Source organism: Cydia pomonella, chromosome 19, assembly GCF_033807575.1.
Source record: "Cydia pomonella isolate Wapato2018A chromosome 19, ilCydPomo1, whole genome shotgun sequence".
Classification (NCBI taxonomy): domain Eukaryota; kingdom Metazoa; phylum Arthropoda; class Insecta; order Lepidoptera; family Tortricidae; genus Cydia; species Cydia pomonella.
This window is the reverse complement of record NC_084721.1, coordinates 15,085,148-15,106,505: the sequence shown is the minus strand read 5'-3', so window position 1 is coordinate 15,106,505 and position 21,358 is coordinate 15,085,148. Positions and strand designations below refer to the sequence as shown.

The 21,358-nt window shown below is 37.1% G+C and overlaps 2 protein-coding genes across 2 annotated transcripts; one reads left to right on the top strand and one right to left on the bottom strand.

Moving 5' to 3' along the window:
• Window positions 1–1,921: 1,921 nt before the first annotated feature.
• LOC133528322 (uncharacterized) lies at window positions 1,922–5,625 on the top strand. The gene is made up of 3 exons (XM_061865666.1): window positions 1,922–2,570; window positions 4,047–4,160; window positions 5,363–5,625. The coding sequence occupies exons 1-3, from the start codon at window positions 2,450–2,452 to the stop codon at window positions 5,458–5,460; spliced, it is 333 nt and encodes a 110-aa protein (XP_061721650.1). The 5' UTR covers window positions 1,922–2,449; the 3' UTR covers window positions 5,461–5,625.
• Window positions 5,626–6,167: 542 nt separating this feature from the next.
• LOC133528318 (ras-related protein Rab-1A) lies at window positions 6,168–21,164 on the bottom strand. The gene is made up of 5 exons (XM_061865662.1): window positions 20,989–21,164; window positions 20,173–20,437; window positions 14,634–14,765; window positions 14,175–14,382; window positions 6,168–9,607 (listed from the first exon to the last, which is right to left on the bottom strand). The coding sequence occupies exons 1-4, from the start codon at window positions 21,000–21,002 to the stop codon at window positions 14,182–14,184; spliced, it is 612 nt and encodes a 203-aa protein (XP_061721646.1). The 5' UTR covers window positions 21,003–21,164; the 3' UTR covers window positions 6,168–9,607; window positions 14,175–14,181.
• Between the last annotated feature and the right edge of the window lie 194 nt (window positions 21,165–21,358).

Sequence of the window (21,358 nt, the reverse complement as noted above, 5' to 3'; positions counted from 1 at the left end):
TTGTATTAGCGTTCAATAATAGTATTTTATACAATCGTGATATAATAGAGAGCTTTTCAGTCGAGTACCGTGTTTAGGCAACGAAGCTTGCTGAGTTGCCTAAGTAAAGTACGAGATTGAAAAGCTTAATTATATCACTATTGTATACAGTACTTTTTCTACAAGTCATCAAAAATAATACTTTTTTACCATAAAACCTAAATAAGTAATGAAAATTGGTAACTATCTCAGTGGACAAAAATGTAGTACAAAGACATAAACGCGCGAGCCCCCACGCGCCCGTACCCCGTTCTATGGGTGCGCGGCGGCATGTGTTTCGTATTTTTTTTTTAAAGATGCCTACAGCGTATCGAAACTTTTATTTTAGTTGAGTTGGGCGCCCATACATGAAAAGTACGCAATTATAGTTTGGTATCAGAAATCTTAATTCAATCATTACAGTCTACGAGTAGAAAAATATCATTGCCCACGTTTTTAGGGTTCCGTACCAAAAAGGTACAAAAGTAACCCTTATTTAACATAATAATACTGCTAGGTACTGTGCTACTATCACAAACGGTCGGTAGCACCAAATCTTTTGTCACCTAGGAGGAGGAGGTGTCGTAGGGGTCTTGACTGTCGTTGTGTGGGTCAGTAGGGGTTGTTCTGAAATGTGTATGCTTGGAAAGACACTTGTCATACACAACGCATGTGTCGAGTACGTTTCCAGGCAACCACATTTTCTGATTCTGAGTGGCATAACGCATTGCAAACGTTGCGTAAGTGAACGCAGGTCAGGAGCTTAAAAGTCGCATCTGTTTGACGTCAATGTGTCGTGATTGGCACTGGAGGACTAACATTCTTCATTCCCATGAATTGAAACTTCTGTCTAATCAATAATTGCACAAAGTATTATTCAATGGATGCTTAGCCAAATACTTAGAATTATAATCACTGCAACATACAGCACAAATGATCTCATCGCCAATCTGTGATTAATTAGATCTCATTTATTTTAATGTTGTTTAATAATTTAGTCAACACAAGTGGGCCTTTATTACTGAATTTAATCTTATTTCATAAAAATGTTAATGTTTTTAATGTGGTATTGTACCAATGTTTAGTAATAAATGTTTTGTGTAATTATGTTTATCATTTATATCCTCCGTATGCCTATCATACTAGAAAAAATGGCAGTTGAATTTTTAAATAGTGTAGGAAATACAGTTGTCTCTTTAATTTTGACATTAAACAAAACAAAAGTAATGCAATGCAACTGTGTGTTTCAAAATGTTTTATTATTTACATAAATCTACAAAAAAGTAGGTACCTAATTAGATTTTTCTTGTTTTCCCTCTCATAATTAATTGTAGGTAAAATTTTCCGTTATACCTAACACAGAAACAACTCAACTCATATCGTTGTACCTAGAACTCGATCAGTCGCTTAGTTCTAACCTTGTATCACAATATATCCAATAACTAAAGCTCTTTGCCAATCGAAAGTAAGCCTTGTGTGTGTACTTGGCACAAGTATCTCATCTAACCTGAGCTTCGGGGCGTATATTGAATCTCTGGCTAAATCTGCAGCTAGACGATTAGGCGTCCTTTCTAAGGTCAAGCAGTACTTCACACCGGAGCAGCTTCTTCAGCTTTACATAGCTCAAGTCCGGTCGTGTATGGAGTATTGCAGTCACCTTTGGGATGGATCCGCCAAGTATCAGCTAGCCACCCTAGATTCTATAGACAAACGCGCTAGGAAGCTTATTGGGGATGCGAGATTGGTAGAGGCTAGACTGCAGAGCCTAGAACACCGTAGAAAGGTAGCCTGTTTATCGGTATTCTACAGGATACATTTCGGGGAGTGTGCGATGGGATTACATAATCTTATCCCCCCATCTCCGTTCTGCCACCGTGGGACTAGACGCGGACTTGCATTTCACCCTTACGTCGTTACTTTACCACTGATTCGCACTAAACGCTACGCATCCAGCTTTATCATGCGTACGGCTAAGGAGTGGAATTCACTTCCTGCAAATCTATTCCCAGTCCACTATAACTTGGACCTTTTTAAATCGAGAGTGAATAGACATCTTTTAGGTAAGCATGTTCCATCCTAGACTACATCGGCACTTTCCATCAGGTGAGATTGTGGTCAAATGCTTACCTTTTCGGAATAAAAAAAAAGGCCTTTTCCCAGCCTATTCTTCAAATCCTGGCATATTCCGAGGTGCTTTCAAAAACAGCGCCTCTGTCTAACGGAAAATGTAAAGGCTTTGTATTAAGGTTAACAGAATTTTTACTGAGCACAGCTGTCCAGAAACAAATATCTTCTTAGCATGTATTACTCATATTATCTATTCTCAACTACTTTAAAACCAATTAACTTATCAGACACTGACCTACGACTAATTCTAAATAAATCCCCTTTAAAACCTCACACTTAGCCTGCTAGGATCTATTGACACAAAATGGGTGTTCTCAGGATCTTGTGTGTATTGTTTGTAGTGTGTTTTATAGGAAACGTGGCGGGGTTGCTGTGGCCTTCTTCGACGGATACAGGGTTAGATGGGGTTAGGAAAGCCTCACGATGTAAGTACCTGCTTATTTTTATTTTTTTTTGTCCTGTTAAAAGTTATAAATGTGAAAGTAAGTATGTTGCTTAATCACGCGTAAAAGGGCTAAAATGCAGTCACAATGGAAAGGCCAACCTTTACCCCATAATTTATGCCTCTAGCTAGTTCATTTCATACAAAGCCATATATGGCAGTTATAAAATGCAACTCTATTGACAGCAAATAAAGTTCAAATTTGAAGCAATAATTGTATATGATATGCGCTAGACACTACGTGTTCACTAACCCCCTTATTCATAAACGTGTGCTAAAGTTACGATGCCGCTAATTATCGTTTGTCCCTTTCCGACATATCGGTATGATGGAACCCTTTCCATCCCTATAAACGATGATTAGCGGCATCGTAACTTTAGTACACGTTTATGAATAAGGGGGTAAGTGTATGGCGCGTCTATAGAACTCAATTCCCTGCGGTTTGCCTATTTCGGGACTCGTGAACACCTTATCCAGAAGTCTTGAAGAAACAAGGTCCCATGCGGTATATTTGACTCGCCGCCATTGATAATACATATGCTGCATTAAGTATAAGTATTTGTTGACTGTCCTGCCCACCACGCAAAACAACCGTGGTGGTAATTCGAGAACTCCTCCATTTAATCGGTCATAATTAATCTTTTAATCGAATCAGATAGAATTGGCGAGCCAATTTTGGGGTTACACACGTCCTGATTTATGGGTTGTTTCCAATTTTTTGAAACGCTTGTATTACATTCTATATTAACTAAAAGTTGCCCTAAAATTCAACTTTTATACTAAAAACGGCTTCAAATATGTTAAATTAGCATAATATATTTGAACAGATGCTTTCGCGCCTAAAACGCTCTTTGAAAGTTGTGTGACGTCACAGTTTACGGGGTGACACATAACTACATACACACGTAGAAGATACGAACTGTTAACTGACATTTGTCATTTGTTGTTTATCGCCTAACTGTCAACAGTGTCAATCCGAGAGTTGTGACGTCATCAGAATCTTCAATGACGTTTCGAGTTTGGTCACGTGATGTGTGCCAAAAGATATTTTAAATTCAATATTTACAAAAATATGGTCATTACAGGTCCCTTAAAAGTATTTTAACATTTTCTTATAATCCAAAAGAATTTATTGGGATACAATGCTGCCCTAAGATTTGTAGATGGAAACAACCCTAAAAACTTGTACTGTCTGGACTGGCCATTGGTATATGTAATTAGGGCAACTTGCGCCATGCCACAAACCGGGAGATGGTTACCAGTACAATTTGACGCTGGGTTAACCGGTTAACTCCGGGTTAGTCGGATGGTGCAAGTGGCGCTTATAGGTTTTCATAAATCTACGCTACTATGGTATTCACATAACGCTATCCCGCGCACACACTGGAGCGGCATGCAAATCTGCATCAGCCATCAATATGATAACCATGTACCTATATTACAATGTTTCTGTTAAAAGGGAACGTGCCCTGGCTGGGTATCGGCATGTGGTGTAACGGCTGCCCCCCGAAGAGCTGCGAGGACGATGACGCCATCATACACGGGTACTGCTGCGGCTGCGCTTATTCTTTAGGTAGGGTTGTAATTGAGCGAAAGCAAAGCTTCGTTTCAGCTTGGGGAAAAATGCTTTCGCATTTTCCTGGGGAGATGACAACCAAAACTCACTAACCACACTACCACGAGTACCTACGGAGCTAAAGTGAAGTAGTAGTGCCAAATAAGGTTCATTTTTGGTTTACTTACTTACTCCGTTGGCACAGCGATCCAAAAGCGAGACTTAGCCTCCGACTCAAGAGCGCCACTTTTCTCGGTCGTGCGATTTCTCGCCAATACTTGACTTTAAAAAAAAATTATAGTGATTTTTTGCTTTTTCCTCTTTATTAACCTAATAGTAATAACAGCGCCATCTAGTTAAATTAAACCCTACTAAAGAAACATTCGTTGACTTATCACGTCAACTGACGGGAAAGTAGTGTCCGACCGAGTTTCGATTTCGGCATAAATATCATGTTTCAGCCGAAGGCCCGTTTTCGGCCACATCGAGACAGTATTTTCAGTAGTGTCACAGAGAAATAAGTAAGCATAGAGTACTCACTTCATTTACAAAACGCTTTATTTTCGTAGTCGACATCTAGCGTCAAGTAGCGGATTTACCAGTACTGCTACTTGACAATAGATGTCGCGACAAACGAAAAGTAATGCTCAACATTTTTCAGTTAATAGGTATTATAATTGTAACTGCTTGTAATATTAGTTTTAAATTGTTGTTGTTTCGTCAGTCGCGACACTCGTGAAATCTAGTGTCAAATAGCAGGTACTGTTAAATCCGCTACCTGACGCTAGATGTCGACTACAAAAATAATAAGCGTATTGGTAAGAAAACTGTTTACTTATCTACGGTAGTGTAAGCATAAATAACGTAGTTATTGGAAGGCGCTCCAAATGGTTTTCGTAATACCATTAGCGCCACTTGCACCATCCCACTAACCCGGGCTAAGGGTAAGGGTACTAATTAAGGGGGTTATACATAATTATTTACTATACATGGAGAACCAACAGCTATAACTATGCTAATAACAACATAAATAGTGACACAGAGCCAATTATAGGATCTCACTGGTAACATGGGTTTAACCGCGGTTAACCCGGGGAGAGTGGCGCTTAGATTGTATTATCTTGAATGTCTACACCACAGTTTGTGCTATAAGGTCGTAAACGAAGCCGCAACTGAACACCGGTAGCGCTCTCATACTTATTAGGTGATTTGTATTTCAGACAAACTACCAGTGCTGTGTCCGGAGTTCCTCCAGTGCCCGCTGAACCTGCACGGGCTCTGTCACGACTACGAATACATGATGAGGTGCTGCTGCTAGCGACAGAGTTTGAGACAACTGTCGTGTTGAACATGACATCTGACACATCATCTATGACAGTTAATTTTTAACAGGTTATGTTATGTTTGATGCCAATGTCTGTCTGTAAGTCACATCGTAGCTCTTATAAACTGAAATAAATGTCTAAGAGAAAGTGACCAAGGCCTCCAGTGCCCCAGGCTGGAATCGAACCAGCGTCCTCTGCTATCGCGGCAGGTGCCTAAGCCACTCGGCCACCGGGGTCACGGCAGCAGTGGTCGAATTTTTCAAGTATATGCATTTCTTACTGAAGGCTTACGGCGCCCCCTAGCCATCTCTAAGGTGTGTGACAGTGTCACTTTTTCTTAATATATGACATTTATTTCAGTTTATAATTTATATAGTAGTGTTTCTACTCGAAATAAAAACAAATTAAAATATTTTCTGAAAATAATTTAATTTGTTCCAATACTTCCAATAGTATTGATTGGCAGCGCCATCTCTCTCGCTAGCTCGGTATCACCTGAGTTGATCCAGTTAGAAGGTATGAACCATACTGTTCCACCTTAGCGATGGCTATGTTATATGTTTATTTAACATATCCATCTATTCATTAAACATTTATTGTTTTGAATGTCAAGGTCACTTTTTCTAAAATCAAATTTGACAGGTCGCATACGACGGGTTAAGGATGAGGAGGAGGGTGTATAAGGTTAAAATAAAACATCTTTATAATAGCATACTGTTTTAATTTCTAAGAACCCTCATACAGAATTACAGTGGGTCAGCGCTTATTTGGTTAACTAACTGATGTAGAAAAATAACCACATAAATGAGTCGGCTATAGATCATTTAAAAAATAAATTACCGGCCCAACATTTTAAACACCAGAGATAATATAATACTTTAAATAAAGGACGAAATCATAATTTATACTGGCGTTTATAATAAAAGGCCGTTTAATTTTAAAATTATCACACCATTGCTGCGTGATAAGTGTATTAAATGTCTTTTAATACTATATCCCCCCCTGCCTACGGATGCATTAATATCTCGTTTCTAAGGCCATAATGCTATATCTACAATTTTGTGTTAAACATCAGTCCCTTATTTGCGATTTTGAAAATTAAAAATGCATGTCTAAATATATTCATACTAGCCCAAAACACCCCGAAAAAAATCTGGTCACTCCAGTAACTGTAACCCGTGTCGACTTGCATTTGAAATTCCTATGCAAATTACTATAACTTAATATTTTTTATTGGTTTTCTTTTCGCGTCGTGTTTTGTAAAAATAATGTTTCCAACAGTACATACCGTTGACATAAAAAAAAAGATAAAAATTGACATTTTCATACATGTATGGGAGAATCGCATGAAAGTCTGTTCACAGGAACAAACACGAAATATACGTATTTTTAAAGTGTTTTGGGGTAATAGAAACCTAGAGGGTAGCCGTTATTAATTTCTAAAAATCGTAAAATATGGGACACCATATTAAACATATATTTGAACACAAAATCCAACAGCTCGGTCTTGAATTAAACACTCAGTGCGAATATAAAATTAGTACCTCAGTGAAATCAGCGGGTATAAATGAAATGGCCCTTTGGACGGGCCCAGTAAGTATAGACTTATAACTAGATCGCTTCTAGCTCGCTTGTATAATACTTGTTCGAAGGCACACAAATCTACAACAAGTTAAAGTAAGGATGCTAAGCGCGAATAATTTCGTACATTGACCTGCCTGTTTCTCTATCGCACGCGTATTGCTGTCCGCCCATGACGCCGGCGGTCAATACTACCGTGCAAGTGGGACAGCAATAGAGTCAGACCAAACTATGTTGGCAACGATTTTGGTAGGACAGCCTGTGCAAGTGTTAAGTAAACGTCGTAATATCATAGAAGTTTGACGTTGAAAATAACACTTGCATTGGCTCGGCTGTCAAAACCGCTGCAAAATTATCTTGGTCTGACTATATAATTAGGCGCGTGCGATAGACGGAAACAGGCGAATTAATGTACGAAATTCTTACTGCTTAGCGTCCTTACTTTACCACGGAACTTATAAAAGTATCGACATAAAAACTCCGTCGCCGATAACTGCCGCTGCGGCATCGACAAAGTATGGCAGTGCCACTATAACCGTTACATTGGAATTTGACGTATATAGACGTTTCACACTGTCAGTATTCGTCAATACATGAGATATCAATATTTTCGTTACGTCATTGTATCAGATCACACATTAAAATGTTGATGAAATCATTTGTTCCAACCAATTACAGTAGAGTTCATAAATATGTATTCATTTTTTCACCTCAATCCATTGCAATAAGGTGAAAAAATGTACATGAACTCGACTGTGGCATCTAGTTGTAGCTTTGTGTTCGTTCGAACCTGAAGGTAAATAATGCTTTTACAGCAGCAATACTCTGCGTTTTGCAAGAAAAACCGTTATTTTTAAACCGGTTTCTATGATAACAGTTCGTCAAATTAACCGGTTTAGAGCAACCGGTTTCTTCTTATGTTGGTGTCTATGTTTACGTGGCACCACCAGGCCGGCCGTTTCGTCGCTCGTCGAATAAACCGGTTTTTTAGGTTACAATAAAGTTCTTAAAACGTTCGCGTTCTTATAAAAGTTCGGAGGAAAACCGAAATAAACCGGTTCCAAGCCTTGTTTTGCAGCACCAATTTTAACATTGATTCAATAAATATATTTTGATGATCACATGCACAAAATTTCCAGTGGCCATCAGATATATTAGAGCACCCAAGATGCTCACAAATAATATCTGACAACGCCTCTATTGTCAAAGTGTGTGTTCAGATATTTTTGAGCACCTCGGCCGCTCCGATATATCTAATGGCGCATGTACCAGCAAGCGTTTGTGCAACTATGTGATTCTGAACATCAATCTGTAAAAAACACTATTTACCTTACCCACATTAACACAAGAACGTACAAAACGAGCCCTCACATACAAATTTGACCTAAGTTGAAATCGGCTTGACCTCGCGGATACAGCACAAAATTAACCTACGATATTCATTATATATAAACATGTATAAACATACACCCATCCATTTCGTTCCCTTTAACTATCAAGATATTCGGACATAGCAACTTAAGTCAGCTTACTTAAATACCACACGCGGCACAGTACGGGTATACACAGTTGTTTGACTCGCCTAAAACGCTCGACACTGCCGATAGATGGCGCCATTTTCGGAGACATTTTGCTAAAAGCAAGTATACCATTGAATTGCTACACACGTGCGCCCGTGTGGAACAGAACATACGCAATACGGTTTTAAAACACATTTTAACATTGCTGATAACAATACTTACATAATTTTGTCAGGTTCGTTGTTGCCCGCCAAGCTTTTGTGCAGAACACCGGACGCTACCGTTTTGACCTGACACGTAGGACTTCTTAGTCGAACCAAGTTAAACTATAAGAAGGACAAACGATAATAGCTTTTTTCCTGCTACTTCTGTTGAAAATTCCATTAGGCCATCCCGTTCAAGCTTGGTATTATTCCTATCCTTGATATCTCTATGGTATACTTGTTTTTAGATATTTTGTGTTCGACTTGACAGTTCAGGGAACCAATTATACGCTGGTGGAAATTTTAAGATTAGTTGGTGCGGTTTTGTATCGAGAATCACTCGGGTCTTTGAGACAGTATTGCATTAATTCAGATGATAGTGATAAGACTATTTATCTTATATCAAAATATTTTCTAACCTTAAATTTTAATAAGCTAAAAATGTATTTCCTTGTAAATAAAACATTTATTTACAGTAAAATAGCAATTTTTATCCTGTAAATTGTAAGCTTAGAAAACTTAATAAATGAGACAAGCATAAATCGAAATTTAGAGCACATAGAAATAGATTTAAAATGCTGAACATTATTTATTAACTTGATTTTAATTATTTATTATGCCCCATTTCCCGACCAGGAAACATGTTGGAGCAAATATTGTTGTCGATTGTATAAGTGTATTTATTATTTTATTACCTTTTACGTACTGTGCCGCCGCCGGTCGGGCACTATATTAGTTTATATAATTAACGATGCGATGAAACGATTTGTGGTAATTGCATTTGTTATGTGTGGTGCGGCCGGCGCATCGCACAGCGCCCGAGCCAAGCCGCCAGCCTGAAAATTCAAATGAATTCATTAGAAAACAAGTTACTGTTAAAAGAAATCTATGACACACACATTTATTGCTTTTTTCCAAGTACTTCTCGAGAATTTTCTAATTAACCTAAACTCGATGTCTTTGTTTTTCCATCCAGGAGTTCGGCTTGTTGCCTTCTGACTGCATCATCAATTCATCAGATCAGCTCCATGTTAGCATATTATTGCATTGTCATCCGAATTAAGAAAGTACTTCAAATTTCAGTTGAAACGGATACCAAGAAGTGGTTAGTATTTAAGGTGGTTCGATTTTCATACAAAAAACAATCGCTATTTATTAATTAATTACACAATATTATTACATAAATAGTTGCGTATCTATCTACTTTCGAATATTCATTTGCGCTAAATTAATAGAAAAACTTTGTTTCATACAGAAATCATGCAATAATCAACGTTATATTTTTATAAATTTTACTCATGTGTGTGTGACAAATGTCGTGTACAAATACATTGCGGCGTTGCCACTCCATGCATCGGCGCGACGTTGCGATGTTTGACGCGTTTTTAGCTGACTCTGTCGACACTGACACTCAGTGTGACCAGGCGTACGATAATTGTCGTACATGTACGATAATTTGGGCCCCGGTATGACGTAATGTTCCAAAGAGCATTATCGTACACTAAAGTACTATAATTTCAGCCCTTGGATGATGCCACCTTAAAAGTCTAGTAATTTGAAGCAAAATATGACACTTTCTCTCAGAAATAGGCTAAAATTAGTATCTTTTGGGTGTTCGGCTCCTTGGTGTAAGTTTAAAGTTTAAAATGTCACAATTTCCTGTATACCGTTTGAGTCTATCCCAAATATACATAAACAGATTTTTTGCGCAATTTAGACGAAAATTGTCTTTTTTTTATTATTAATTGGAAGTTTAAGCTTATTTTGCAAGACATTTTTAGGGGCTGCCTTTTTGATTGGCGTACGATATTTTTTTCAACGGTACAATAATATTGACATTCAAGTACGATAATTCTCTTCCGCTCACCTGGCAACACTGCTGAAACTTGACACGACCTGGGGGCCTACCGCGAAAACCTAAATTCGCAAATTGCGGGGATCTTTCTCTTTTACTCTCACTAAGACGTAATTAGAGTGACAGAGAAAAATGCCCGAAATTGACGAATTTCGATTTTCCCGGTAGCGGCCCTGGTGCTTGAGGTACTTGATAGAAAACAACGCTGCCGTATGTTCTGAATTGTGATTTTATGTGTTTTTGGATTGAAAATGATAGCAACGTCTAAATCAAGTTACAAAAATCATCGATATTCTGGTCCGCGAAAAACCAGGAAAAGTGTAACTGTAATTGGAGTCTACAAAAATGACCAATTCATAGAAAATATGACCTAGAAACTAGTTCACTTTTATAAAACTCAATTTTGCCCGAGATTGTACTTAGGCGAATACCTAAGGGAGCTAAGTGTATTGATCTTGAATAATTAGTTGGCTAATACATATATGACTCCAACATGATATGGACATTTACATCATAACTATTATACCTAGTTGGTTACTAAGTTCTGTTACTCGATTTCTTTCTTTCTTCCTAGAGCGTTGTCCCAGCATATTGCCACGGCTCAATGGAGCTTGGGGTCCGCTTTGACAACTAATCCCAAGATTTGGCGTAGGCACTAGTTTTTACGAAAGCCACTGCCATCTGACCTTCCAACCCAGAGGGTAAAACTAAGCCTTGTTGGGATTAGTCCAGTTTCCTCACGATGTTTTCCTTCACCGAAAAGCGACTGGTAAATATCAAATGATATCTGTTCTGAAGTTCTGTTACTCGATTTGCAACCTCTTTATTTCCGTTAAAACAAATGCTACCGAAAAAATAAAAAATGACATAATGTGGTGGATTTGTGAGCTATAATTATATACCACAAATAACGCTTATCTCGTCGTATCTATAATGAATTGGGGCCTAAAAGAGAATCGTATTCCAAATTTTTGAAACGCTTGTATTACTTTCTATATTAAATAAAAGTTGCCTTAAAATTCAGCTTTTATACTAAAAACGGCTTTAAATATGTTAAATTAACAAAATATATTTTGACAGATGCTTTCGCGCCCAAAACGCTCTTTGAAAATTGTGTGACGTCACAGTTTATGGTTTGACACATAACTACATACACACGTAGAAGATACGAACTGTCAACTGATATTTGTCATTTGTTGTTAATCACCTAACTGTCAACAGTGTCAATCCGAGAGTTGTGACGTCATCAGAATCTTCAATGACGTTTCGAGTTTGGTCACGTGACGTGTGCCAAAAGATATTTTAAATTCAATATTTACAAAAATATGGTCATTACAGGTCCCCTAAAAGTAGTTTAACATGTTCTTATAATCCAAAAGAATGTTTTGGGATACAATTTATGCTCTAAGATTTGTAGATGGAAACAACCCTATTGCGTTGCACAAATGTGGGCACCCGCCAAACATGATTTTGGGTGTGTCATACTCAGGGCTAACACAGATTCATTTCTGTGAAAAAGGTGTGAAAACCGGAAACTGGAAACCGTTCTCGAACCAATAGTGAAGCCCTTAAGCCACACCCTATTTCAAAACCAGCCATGGATCTTTGAACAGGACTCAGCTCCTGCACATAAGGCAAAAACAACTCAAGCCTGGTTTCCAATGGACAAAATTGACTTTATTGCCCACGAAGACTGGCCGTCCTCCAGCCCGGACCTTAACCCCCTGGATTATGCCATATAGCAGGTTATTGAGGAGAAAGCCTGTGCTAAACCCCACACAAATCTTAACTCCCTCAAGCGGGCCATAGTTAAGACAGTGACGGAATTAGACATGACAATCGTGCGTGCCGCTATTGATGACTGGCCTCGTCGTTTGAGGGCCTGTGTCAAAGCCAGAGGAGGCGATTTTGAATGATATTGTCATATGTAGGTAATTCCTGATTTTGTGTATGTACTTCATTTTAATATATACTTTATTAAACTTTCGTTGGTATATTTTATGTAGATAAAGATTATTGCAGTAACAGAATTTAATAACCAACTAGGTAGAAAACAATGCAATACATAAACACATAAATTGGATATGATGTGATCCGTTGAATGAAATTGACAATAAATAAAATAAATAAATAATTTTCTATCTCTAGGCATTGTGTGTAACTTCTAGTTGTGTCAAAATATCGGGAAATCAATAATATAAACAAACATGGTAAATATCTCATTTCTTTTTATAATGGTTATAAATAGAAGGCCATGCAATTTTGTAACTAACTGTAATTTAATTAAATGTATCGTAAAAAAATGTTTTAATTCTACTGTAAAATAGTACCTACCTACTTTTTTAAAGGCTGGGCAGTAAGGGATTGCTTTAATTTTAGAACAAAACAGCGTTTTTTTTTGAAAAAAATACCGGAAAATCTGACTTATAAATTTGGACTTTCTTAGGTTCATTCTACTTAGAATCTTCTCCACCCTAGCATTAAAAAAAGATATCCTAAAATATCCATACCATTACGTCACATTTTAGTGTGAAAAAAATTTCAATGTAAGACTAAAATTTCAATACAAATTTTCGGGTTTTTTTAGCACGAGGATTGATTATGCTAGTTATTCTGAGTTGGAAGAACCCAAAAATATCATGATGTGTGAGAATCAGATTTTTAATATTTTTATGGAAAACGCTCATATTTCTCATAAAATAATTTATTAATAATAGGTACTTGATAATACTGATAACAAAAAAAAAATGAGTCTCGAACCCACATCCTCTTGCATGTATTTCCACGTACATACCGCAACGCTATTGAAGCCTACTCACGCTGTGCCAAATTGTCTACTACAAGGATCCCAGTACGACTGTTTGAATGTGTGAGTGATACTTAGAAATAGAGTCAAGAAACATTCTGTCGACATTAAGGGGTAGTTTTTGTACAATGAAGTGTTCAATGTTTGTTGTAATAGTTCAATATTTATTTAAAGAGTGCGCTAAACATAATTTACAGAATAGAAATACCAAGACTACTCCACAAAAAAATTTAAACTCAAAATTTGCAATTGTGGCGCCATCTAGTGAGGTTTAAGCTTTGGGTAACCTAATCGAACCACCTTAAATTACAAGATTTGAAACAAATATACACACAAACAAATTTACGCGATAATTAAATGTTACTATCGTAAGGATGGTTGTATGTGTACACATACTAGTAAAGTGGCGTTTCACACGCTCAACTAATTGTGCTCAATCGATTTTTGGTAAGACAATACAGAAATCTTCTCGAGGCGTGTGTTTCACCTGTGGGTTGCAGTGATTGGATATTCGGTTGGAAGTTGTATTTAAGCAGTAAAAATACTAAAGGCAAATTCCTGGAAAAAGGGTAAACGTCGCTCACGTACCACTTCGAGGCGCACAGTTGAATAGGGGCCGCAACAGCTGGCCTCAGTTGGACGGAGCTGCAGGAGGCCGCGCAGGACCGTAAACAATGGAAATCCCTTCTAAAAGCCCTATGTCCCTGATAAGGGCCCTATGTTCCAGGGAAAACATACGTACTTGGTGTTCAGCAGCACGAGGACTTGCCGGTGTCGATGGGGCGGCCCTGCTCGATCTTGACGGCGGCGCCGGCGGGCGCGGCGCCGGCCGAGGGCGGCCCCACGCGCGCCTTGATCTCGGCCGCCATGGTCATGAAGGCTTGCTCCACGTTGGTCGAGTTCTTGGCCGACGTCTCCAGGAACGGGATGCCGAGCTGCTCCGCGTATTGCTGGAAGGATAATTGGAAGGTAGGATAATGTCAAAATGGCTGCTAAGTTGATAATAAAAAAAGTGGTTCTGGGTTCGGATGAGGCCTTATCATTTATTTGGGGTGTTGAGCACGGACATTTGTTTCTAAGTTATGGATATTCTACTAATTTATTCACTAAAAATTTATGATGAAAGAGATACAATACAATGCGCCAATATTCACAAAGATAGCTTATTTGGTAAACCACTTATTTCATGAAGTACACTCACGTTGGCCGTGGTGTAATCGACGACTTTCTTGGTCGTGAGATCACACTTGTTGCCGACTAGCAGCTTGTTGACGTTGTCACACGCGTAGCGGTCAATCTCTTCAAGCCACTGCTTCACGTTGCTGAACGAATCCTGAGCAATAAAAAAATCGTTAATATTAATTATCGTTTTACAAATATGTATATTATGGAATCTAATTTCACTGAATCATTTCAAGACCGGTCAGGTCAGATTGACAAGAAATATTGTCATGTAATGGAATGTCTGTCACCCTTCGACACCAAAAACAGAGTTTTTTTTAGTTATTGTACTGTGTTCTAAAAATCTTGTGTAAAATTGGAATATATAACAATTAAAGTCGATTCCTTATTGAATGTTTTATGTAAGAAGAAGCGCCATATTGACTACCGACAAAAAATACAGTTTTTCTTAAAAACGACACAAATATGCTCTATGCCTTCTGATTTATCCTACACATTTCCTTGTGTTATTTACAGTAAAAGAACATTGTAGTGCACACTCACAGATATATATGTGGCATTATCTATGAAAAGGGACTGCCTCTCGTGGCGTTGTTTATACATATAGGAGCATCGTTAATAATAAATGGCGGAAGCGCCATCTACAATAAGGTCCCTTTTCGGCGATAACGTCACATTTCTGTAAGATGCAGTGTAGGTAGAGTCGCCGAGAATTGATTGTAATAGAGAAGTAAAGTCTAAGAAAAAAACGTGCTCCTTAGTTTGACATCCAAAACAGATGGCGCTGTACTGCGCCATATGTTTTGCGGTCACTGAATCAAACGTCACGTTGACAATCAGTTACCGCAACATGTATGGAGCTGTACAGCGTCATCTCGTTTACCCGTCAAATTCGAAGCACGAAATTGTCTTAGATTTAACGTATCTTAATCAATGTGTCCTTGTTGGTGTAGTCACTCTCGTAATTTAATTAAACCATGATAACGCAGGCATCTTCAGTCAATCCACGCCGAGCACAGGTGACATTAATAGCTTGATAACAAGTCACTGACCCCGAGCTCATAGACAACCAGTATTGTCAGTTCTCAGTAATTATGGCGAAATTTTAGCGATTAGTTCAACTGATAGCTTTTATAGAGTTTACAAACAGTTTCAACTACCTAAAATAATTGGCTTCGTGAGGCGTGATAGAGGTGAACGGGTTAAGTTTTGCACGCTTATCGCAAACAAGAACGCATATAAAGGGGCCCACAGAGATTAGTCTGGTTTCTAGCGTTGTTTTCCTTAACCGAAACCAGACTGGTAAATTTCAAATTTCGTAAATCAGTGCAAAAAAATTCCGAAGATAAGCCGGGGTACGAACCCGTGACCTCCGATTTGTAAGTCGCACGTCACCGTTAAAATGACAAAGCCAACGCTCTTGAAAGATAATTTTCACAACACCAGGGGGCCTACCGCGAAAACCGAAATTCGCAAATTGCGGGGATCTTTCTCTTTTACTCTTAGTAAGACGTAATCAGAGTGACAGCGAAAAATGCCCGCAAATGACGAATTTCGATTTTCCCGGTAGCCGCCCAGCTCTCTTGGTTATTTCAAAACGGATGAGAAAATTCCTACAAGTTTCTCGATGAAGCACCGCATACGATAGGCGTGGCGTTAAAAGGGTTAACTGTTTAGACGTCAGTGTTTATGTAATTTGTGGTTCCTGGCATTGTTTACATATTGAAGTTAGGCGAACTTGGCGCGCCGCCAAACAGGCGCGATTAGTGTAAATTATACGTACTTTGAGTACTAATGAGCTGGCACTGTAATTATTGAATAACAAACTTTTGTTTAATTGTTTTACGAATCTTGCAAATCTGGTACTTGTATTAACTTGAAAATACACCTATACATAAACAGCAACACTTCAGAGATCATATTATACATACCTAACAAAAAAAACACTTTGTTGTCATATGATATTAGAATTGCAATTGATTTTAAAATTGTATATCGAGCGGTATTCCAATTTTGACCCGAAAACTAGAACTTAAATTTTTTCGTGTCATTATTTTGTACGATTCTCATTGATGGTTCAACCGACAACAAATTTACAATAAGCTTCAGTTACATTCTTATAATAAAGCCTAGTTCTCGTGTTTGCACTTTGAATTTCGCTTTTGTAATTATTTCAAGGATGATTACAGAGAATCAAGTTAACATGCATCGACAGAGAAACAAGTTGACGACCGGTCTGGCCTAGTGGGTAGTGACCCTGCCTACTAAGCTGATGGTCCCGGGTTCAAATCCTGGTAAGGGCATGTATTCGTGTGATGAGCATGGATATTTGTTCCTGAGTCATGGGTGTTTTCTATGTATTTAAGTATTTATAAATATTTATATATTATATATATCGTTGTCTAAGTACCCTCAACACAAGCCTTATTGAGCTTACTGTGGGACTTAGTCAATTTGTGTAATAATGTCCTATAATATTTATATTTATTTATTTATTTATATTTATATCGCAATGGTGCGGTTAATAAAATAGACTGACAAAAAAGTTGCATACGAGCAGTAAAAGTAATCTTGCAGGATTTTTTTATTCGTAAAACAACGATTATCTCGATTCATCATCATCGTCTCCTAGCCGTTTTCGGCCACAGCAACTGCTTTCTACCGCTGAGAGTGTCGCTGGTGCGCTCTCAGGTGACCTAAGGAATATCATACAAAACCTCTGAGGACAAAAAAAAAAAGAGTGACGGCCTAGTTACTACAGTGTTCTCTATTCTAAAAACTTTCGGTTTGCCCTTGATATACGTTACCGGGCAGAGGCGTTTTAGTAAAAACACTAAAACCGTGTTTTCCTTAGTTAAAACTAGAGTTCCGAAAGACCTTATTTTAAATGGTCAAAACTAAAAAAAACAACCAAATTAGTTTTAGGAGTGCCTTAGTGAAAACGAGCGTATATAAATTAAATTAGGCGTTAGTATTAGTACTTACATCAAATTAAAAAAATACTAAATTTGATTTTATCATTGGTAACAGATAAAAACAAAACCCAAATGTTACTAGTGGCAACAACTTGCTGGTAACATGTAGGGATAACCCATAATAATACGTAATACTTTGTTCAGCATATACATCGCATATTCGTGCGAACCGCCAAATCATAGAACAATAGATAAACAATTAAGACGCAGATTATCAAAGACGTTTAGATTCTCTACATATTTACACAGTGTATTGAACGCGCAAACCAGTTATCTTGAAGGTTACCCAATTATTGGGCATTAGGTCACCGAGATACACGGAAAAACTTATTTTACCTAGTTTTGGATCATTATATTTATAACAAAATTAACTAGTGACTCTGAAAGCTGTAGACCTCGCGAGCACAATTTAAAACTGAACAAATGTATGGCTATGCTATTTTGAAAAAAAAAAAAAATCGACTAATATAAATAAATAAAGTCCCACAGTAAGCTCAATAAGGCTTGTGTTGAGGGTACTTAGACAACGATATATATAATATATAAATATTTATAAATACTTAAATACATAGAAAACACCCATGACTCAGGAACAAATATCCATGCTCATCACACGAATAAATGCCCTTACCAGGATTTGAACCCGGGACCATCAGCTTCGTAGGCAGGGTCACTACCCACTAGGCCAAACCGGTCGTCAAAACAAATCAAATAAATTCTTTACTCATCGCACCCGCTCACAAAATTTCACGAGAATTGGTTGAGAATTGCGACCTGTGCGAAAAAAAAACTATAGGGACCTCTATTTGTGAAATCATTGATGGCACTTTTGGTGCACTGTTATATCAGCTCTTGTTGACTGTAAGCGAAATAAATTGTGATAATTATGTTTACCATTAGCAATATAATTAGCGTAAACCATTGTGATTTGTGGTTATAATTAGGAAATATTGATACAAATCTAGTTCTGTACTCTCTAGTTGTCTAGTTACTTTCACTGACCCACTTTTGAATTGATTAAAAGATTCAGTTTTGGAAATAACACTTTCAAATCAATGAGAGAGTTAAAATAACTGTATGTAACTTATGTAGGATAATATAACAACCATATAAAATTTAGTAATATATGGTAATCAGTATTTGATTGGAGTATTGATAACATTATCACTTTTAAATGATTGATTCAAGTTCCAGAGTCAATTCCCTTTGACTTTGAGATACAGGTACATATAACTTTATTAGCATTCAGATTTATGTATCAGTTGAAGATGTATAGGTAAATTAGGTCAATGTCATAAAATTTATCAGCCATAACATAAAAAGTAAATTATTGATTTACCAGGCCAGTTGCTTAGTAACTTGCTATGTTAGTAATTCTAAGAATGTATGCTATAATATGATTCAAAACTAGCAGAATTAATTGTTTAATGGTACAGAGCTACCATATATGTTGCTGATCCTTGATAAATTCACAAACCCCATATGTGTCAGTGATTGCGGGAAAACCCGGACAAACAATACTTTTATTTTAAAAATAAAATTTTGGAAATGAGTTCAGGTTTTAACTGCACTTCTAAAAACCCAAAACCTACCAATGCTCGTAAATTTATTGGAAAATAAAGCATACTAATGTAATTATCTCTTAATGCATATGTGTTTGCATATAGATGGTCTGGTATATAAAGTTCCTGCCATTATTGAATCAATTACATATTGAACTCGATCATCTAGTTATGTATGAGTCATAATAGGATTTTGATACATTGAACCATAAGTAGAATAAGTATTTTTAGCTTATCTGCAATAACTTGTAAACATAAGAAAACAGAAGAGGACAAACTAGCAAAATACAACATGATGTGTGGCCTGATTATGCATTCTCTCTCAATCATGCACTGCATATATTTAGTTTTCTTGCTAGGGTAAGATTTCTATTTGGTGATAAACAATTGCTTGCTCGGTTTTGGTGCTTGTTGTTATTTTTACTGAAGTTTATTTTCTGTGTATTTTTTGTATAAACTGTGTTAGTATGTGTACAATAATGAATTGTGCTTGTGTAATGTGAGTAAATGTACAGATAAAAAAAAATTAAACTAATACTAATAATTCTAAACAATAATATCTATTTTGCAATAGATTATGGATTTATTTGTATTTTCTTGAAGAAAAAGTAGATATTTGATCAGTTGTTTACAAGGCACCTATATATAAAGCTATAACTAAATCTTGAACTTGATTAACCCAATGTCTCATTAATCTATTGACCGCTAAAGGCACGAAAACAGTACAACAAAACTTGACCAAGCTATCAATTTTTATATCTTTGTTTTTAGTGTTCATAAATACAAAGCTATGATTTTAAATGAATGTGCATTGAGTAGCTTTTGATAGCTCTAGCTTTCACATTACCAAAACAATAATAAAATTCCATTGTTTCTTGTTTGACAACTTTGTTGCCAGGTGCCTTTTGGGTCACTATTAAAACTCAATTTACGATACAAAATAATTTTTAAAGGAACCCTGAAAGTTTCAATAACAAGTTACAGTTGACTGACCCAAATCCAAGAAATACAGAATACTGACCTGGTCTGTGCAGTCATAGACAATAATAATGCCATGTGCTCCTCTGTAGTATGACGAGGTGATGGTTCTAAACCGCTCCTGACCTGCCGTGTCCCATATCTGTAGTTTTATTGTCTTGCCGTCTAGTTCTACAGTCCTAATTTTGAAGTCCACACCAATGGTACTGATGTAGCTTTCTGTGTATGTGTCATCGGCGAATCTGAGTAGAAGACAGGATTTGCCCACTCCGGAGTCTCCGATAAGGAGCAGCTTGAACAGATAGTCGCTGGAAAGGATAATATTGAAATTAATAATGACTTGCAAATATTAAAAGAAACATTGTTATAGTGAAGACAATGCAAATCAGACCAACATTACTGTACGTCAAACAGTACTATCGTTTACTTTATGTGATACTCGCAGAATGAATGACAAACGTGAGCAAACTTTGAAATGACATAGATTACAAATATGCGATTGTAAAAGAGGCGTATACGAGTAACAAAGAGAAAATATTTCTTCACAAATCTAGCACGCGCAGAGTTCAGAGTGTAATCGTGGCCGTTTCATGATCTCCGCTAACAAGTGCGCCATTCATATTACACTCGATTACAATTTTTTATCCATAAATTCCTCGAATGTACCTAACACGAACACAATGAGTCACCACATCATTCATCAATATTTAAGCTTAATATCACTTCAAAAGAAAGCTTTACGTTTAAAAATTGTTTAAAGTGAAAGAAAAATTGTATCGCGAGACAATGAATGTGCGAAATAGAACGGATTTCTGCCCAGCCTTGTTTTCAATCGCCACGATATGGAATTGGTACTTACTATTCTGGATTCATATTTGTACTATAAACGTATTTTGTCCAAAAGTATGGCTTTAGAGAATATATCTAAAATATTCAAGTTCTTTGTTTGGTAAAGCACTAAACAGCAAAAAAACTAAATAATTAAACGTAGAATAATGGCCGCCACACTGAAACCGAAACACCCACACTGACGTAAGTCAGAACGTATTCACAGGAGTGCCACTTGGCAGAAATTAAACTGCGTTCATAAATAACAACAGTAAAATGGAAAATCGATATTTGTTATCTGTGTTTTATAACTCGCTCGATTATTACCGATTAGAACAACACTAGGGTTAAAATAAAAGCAGGTATAACAGACGGTCGTCCAGGACCGCTACTTTGTTCGA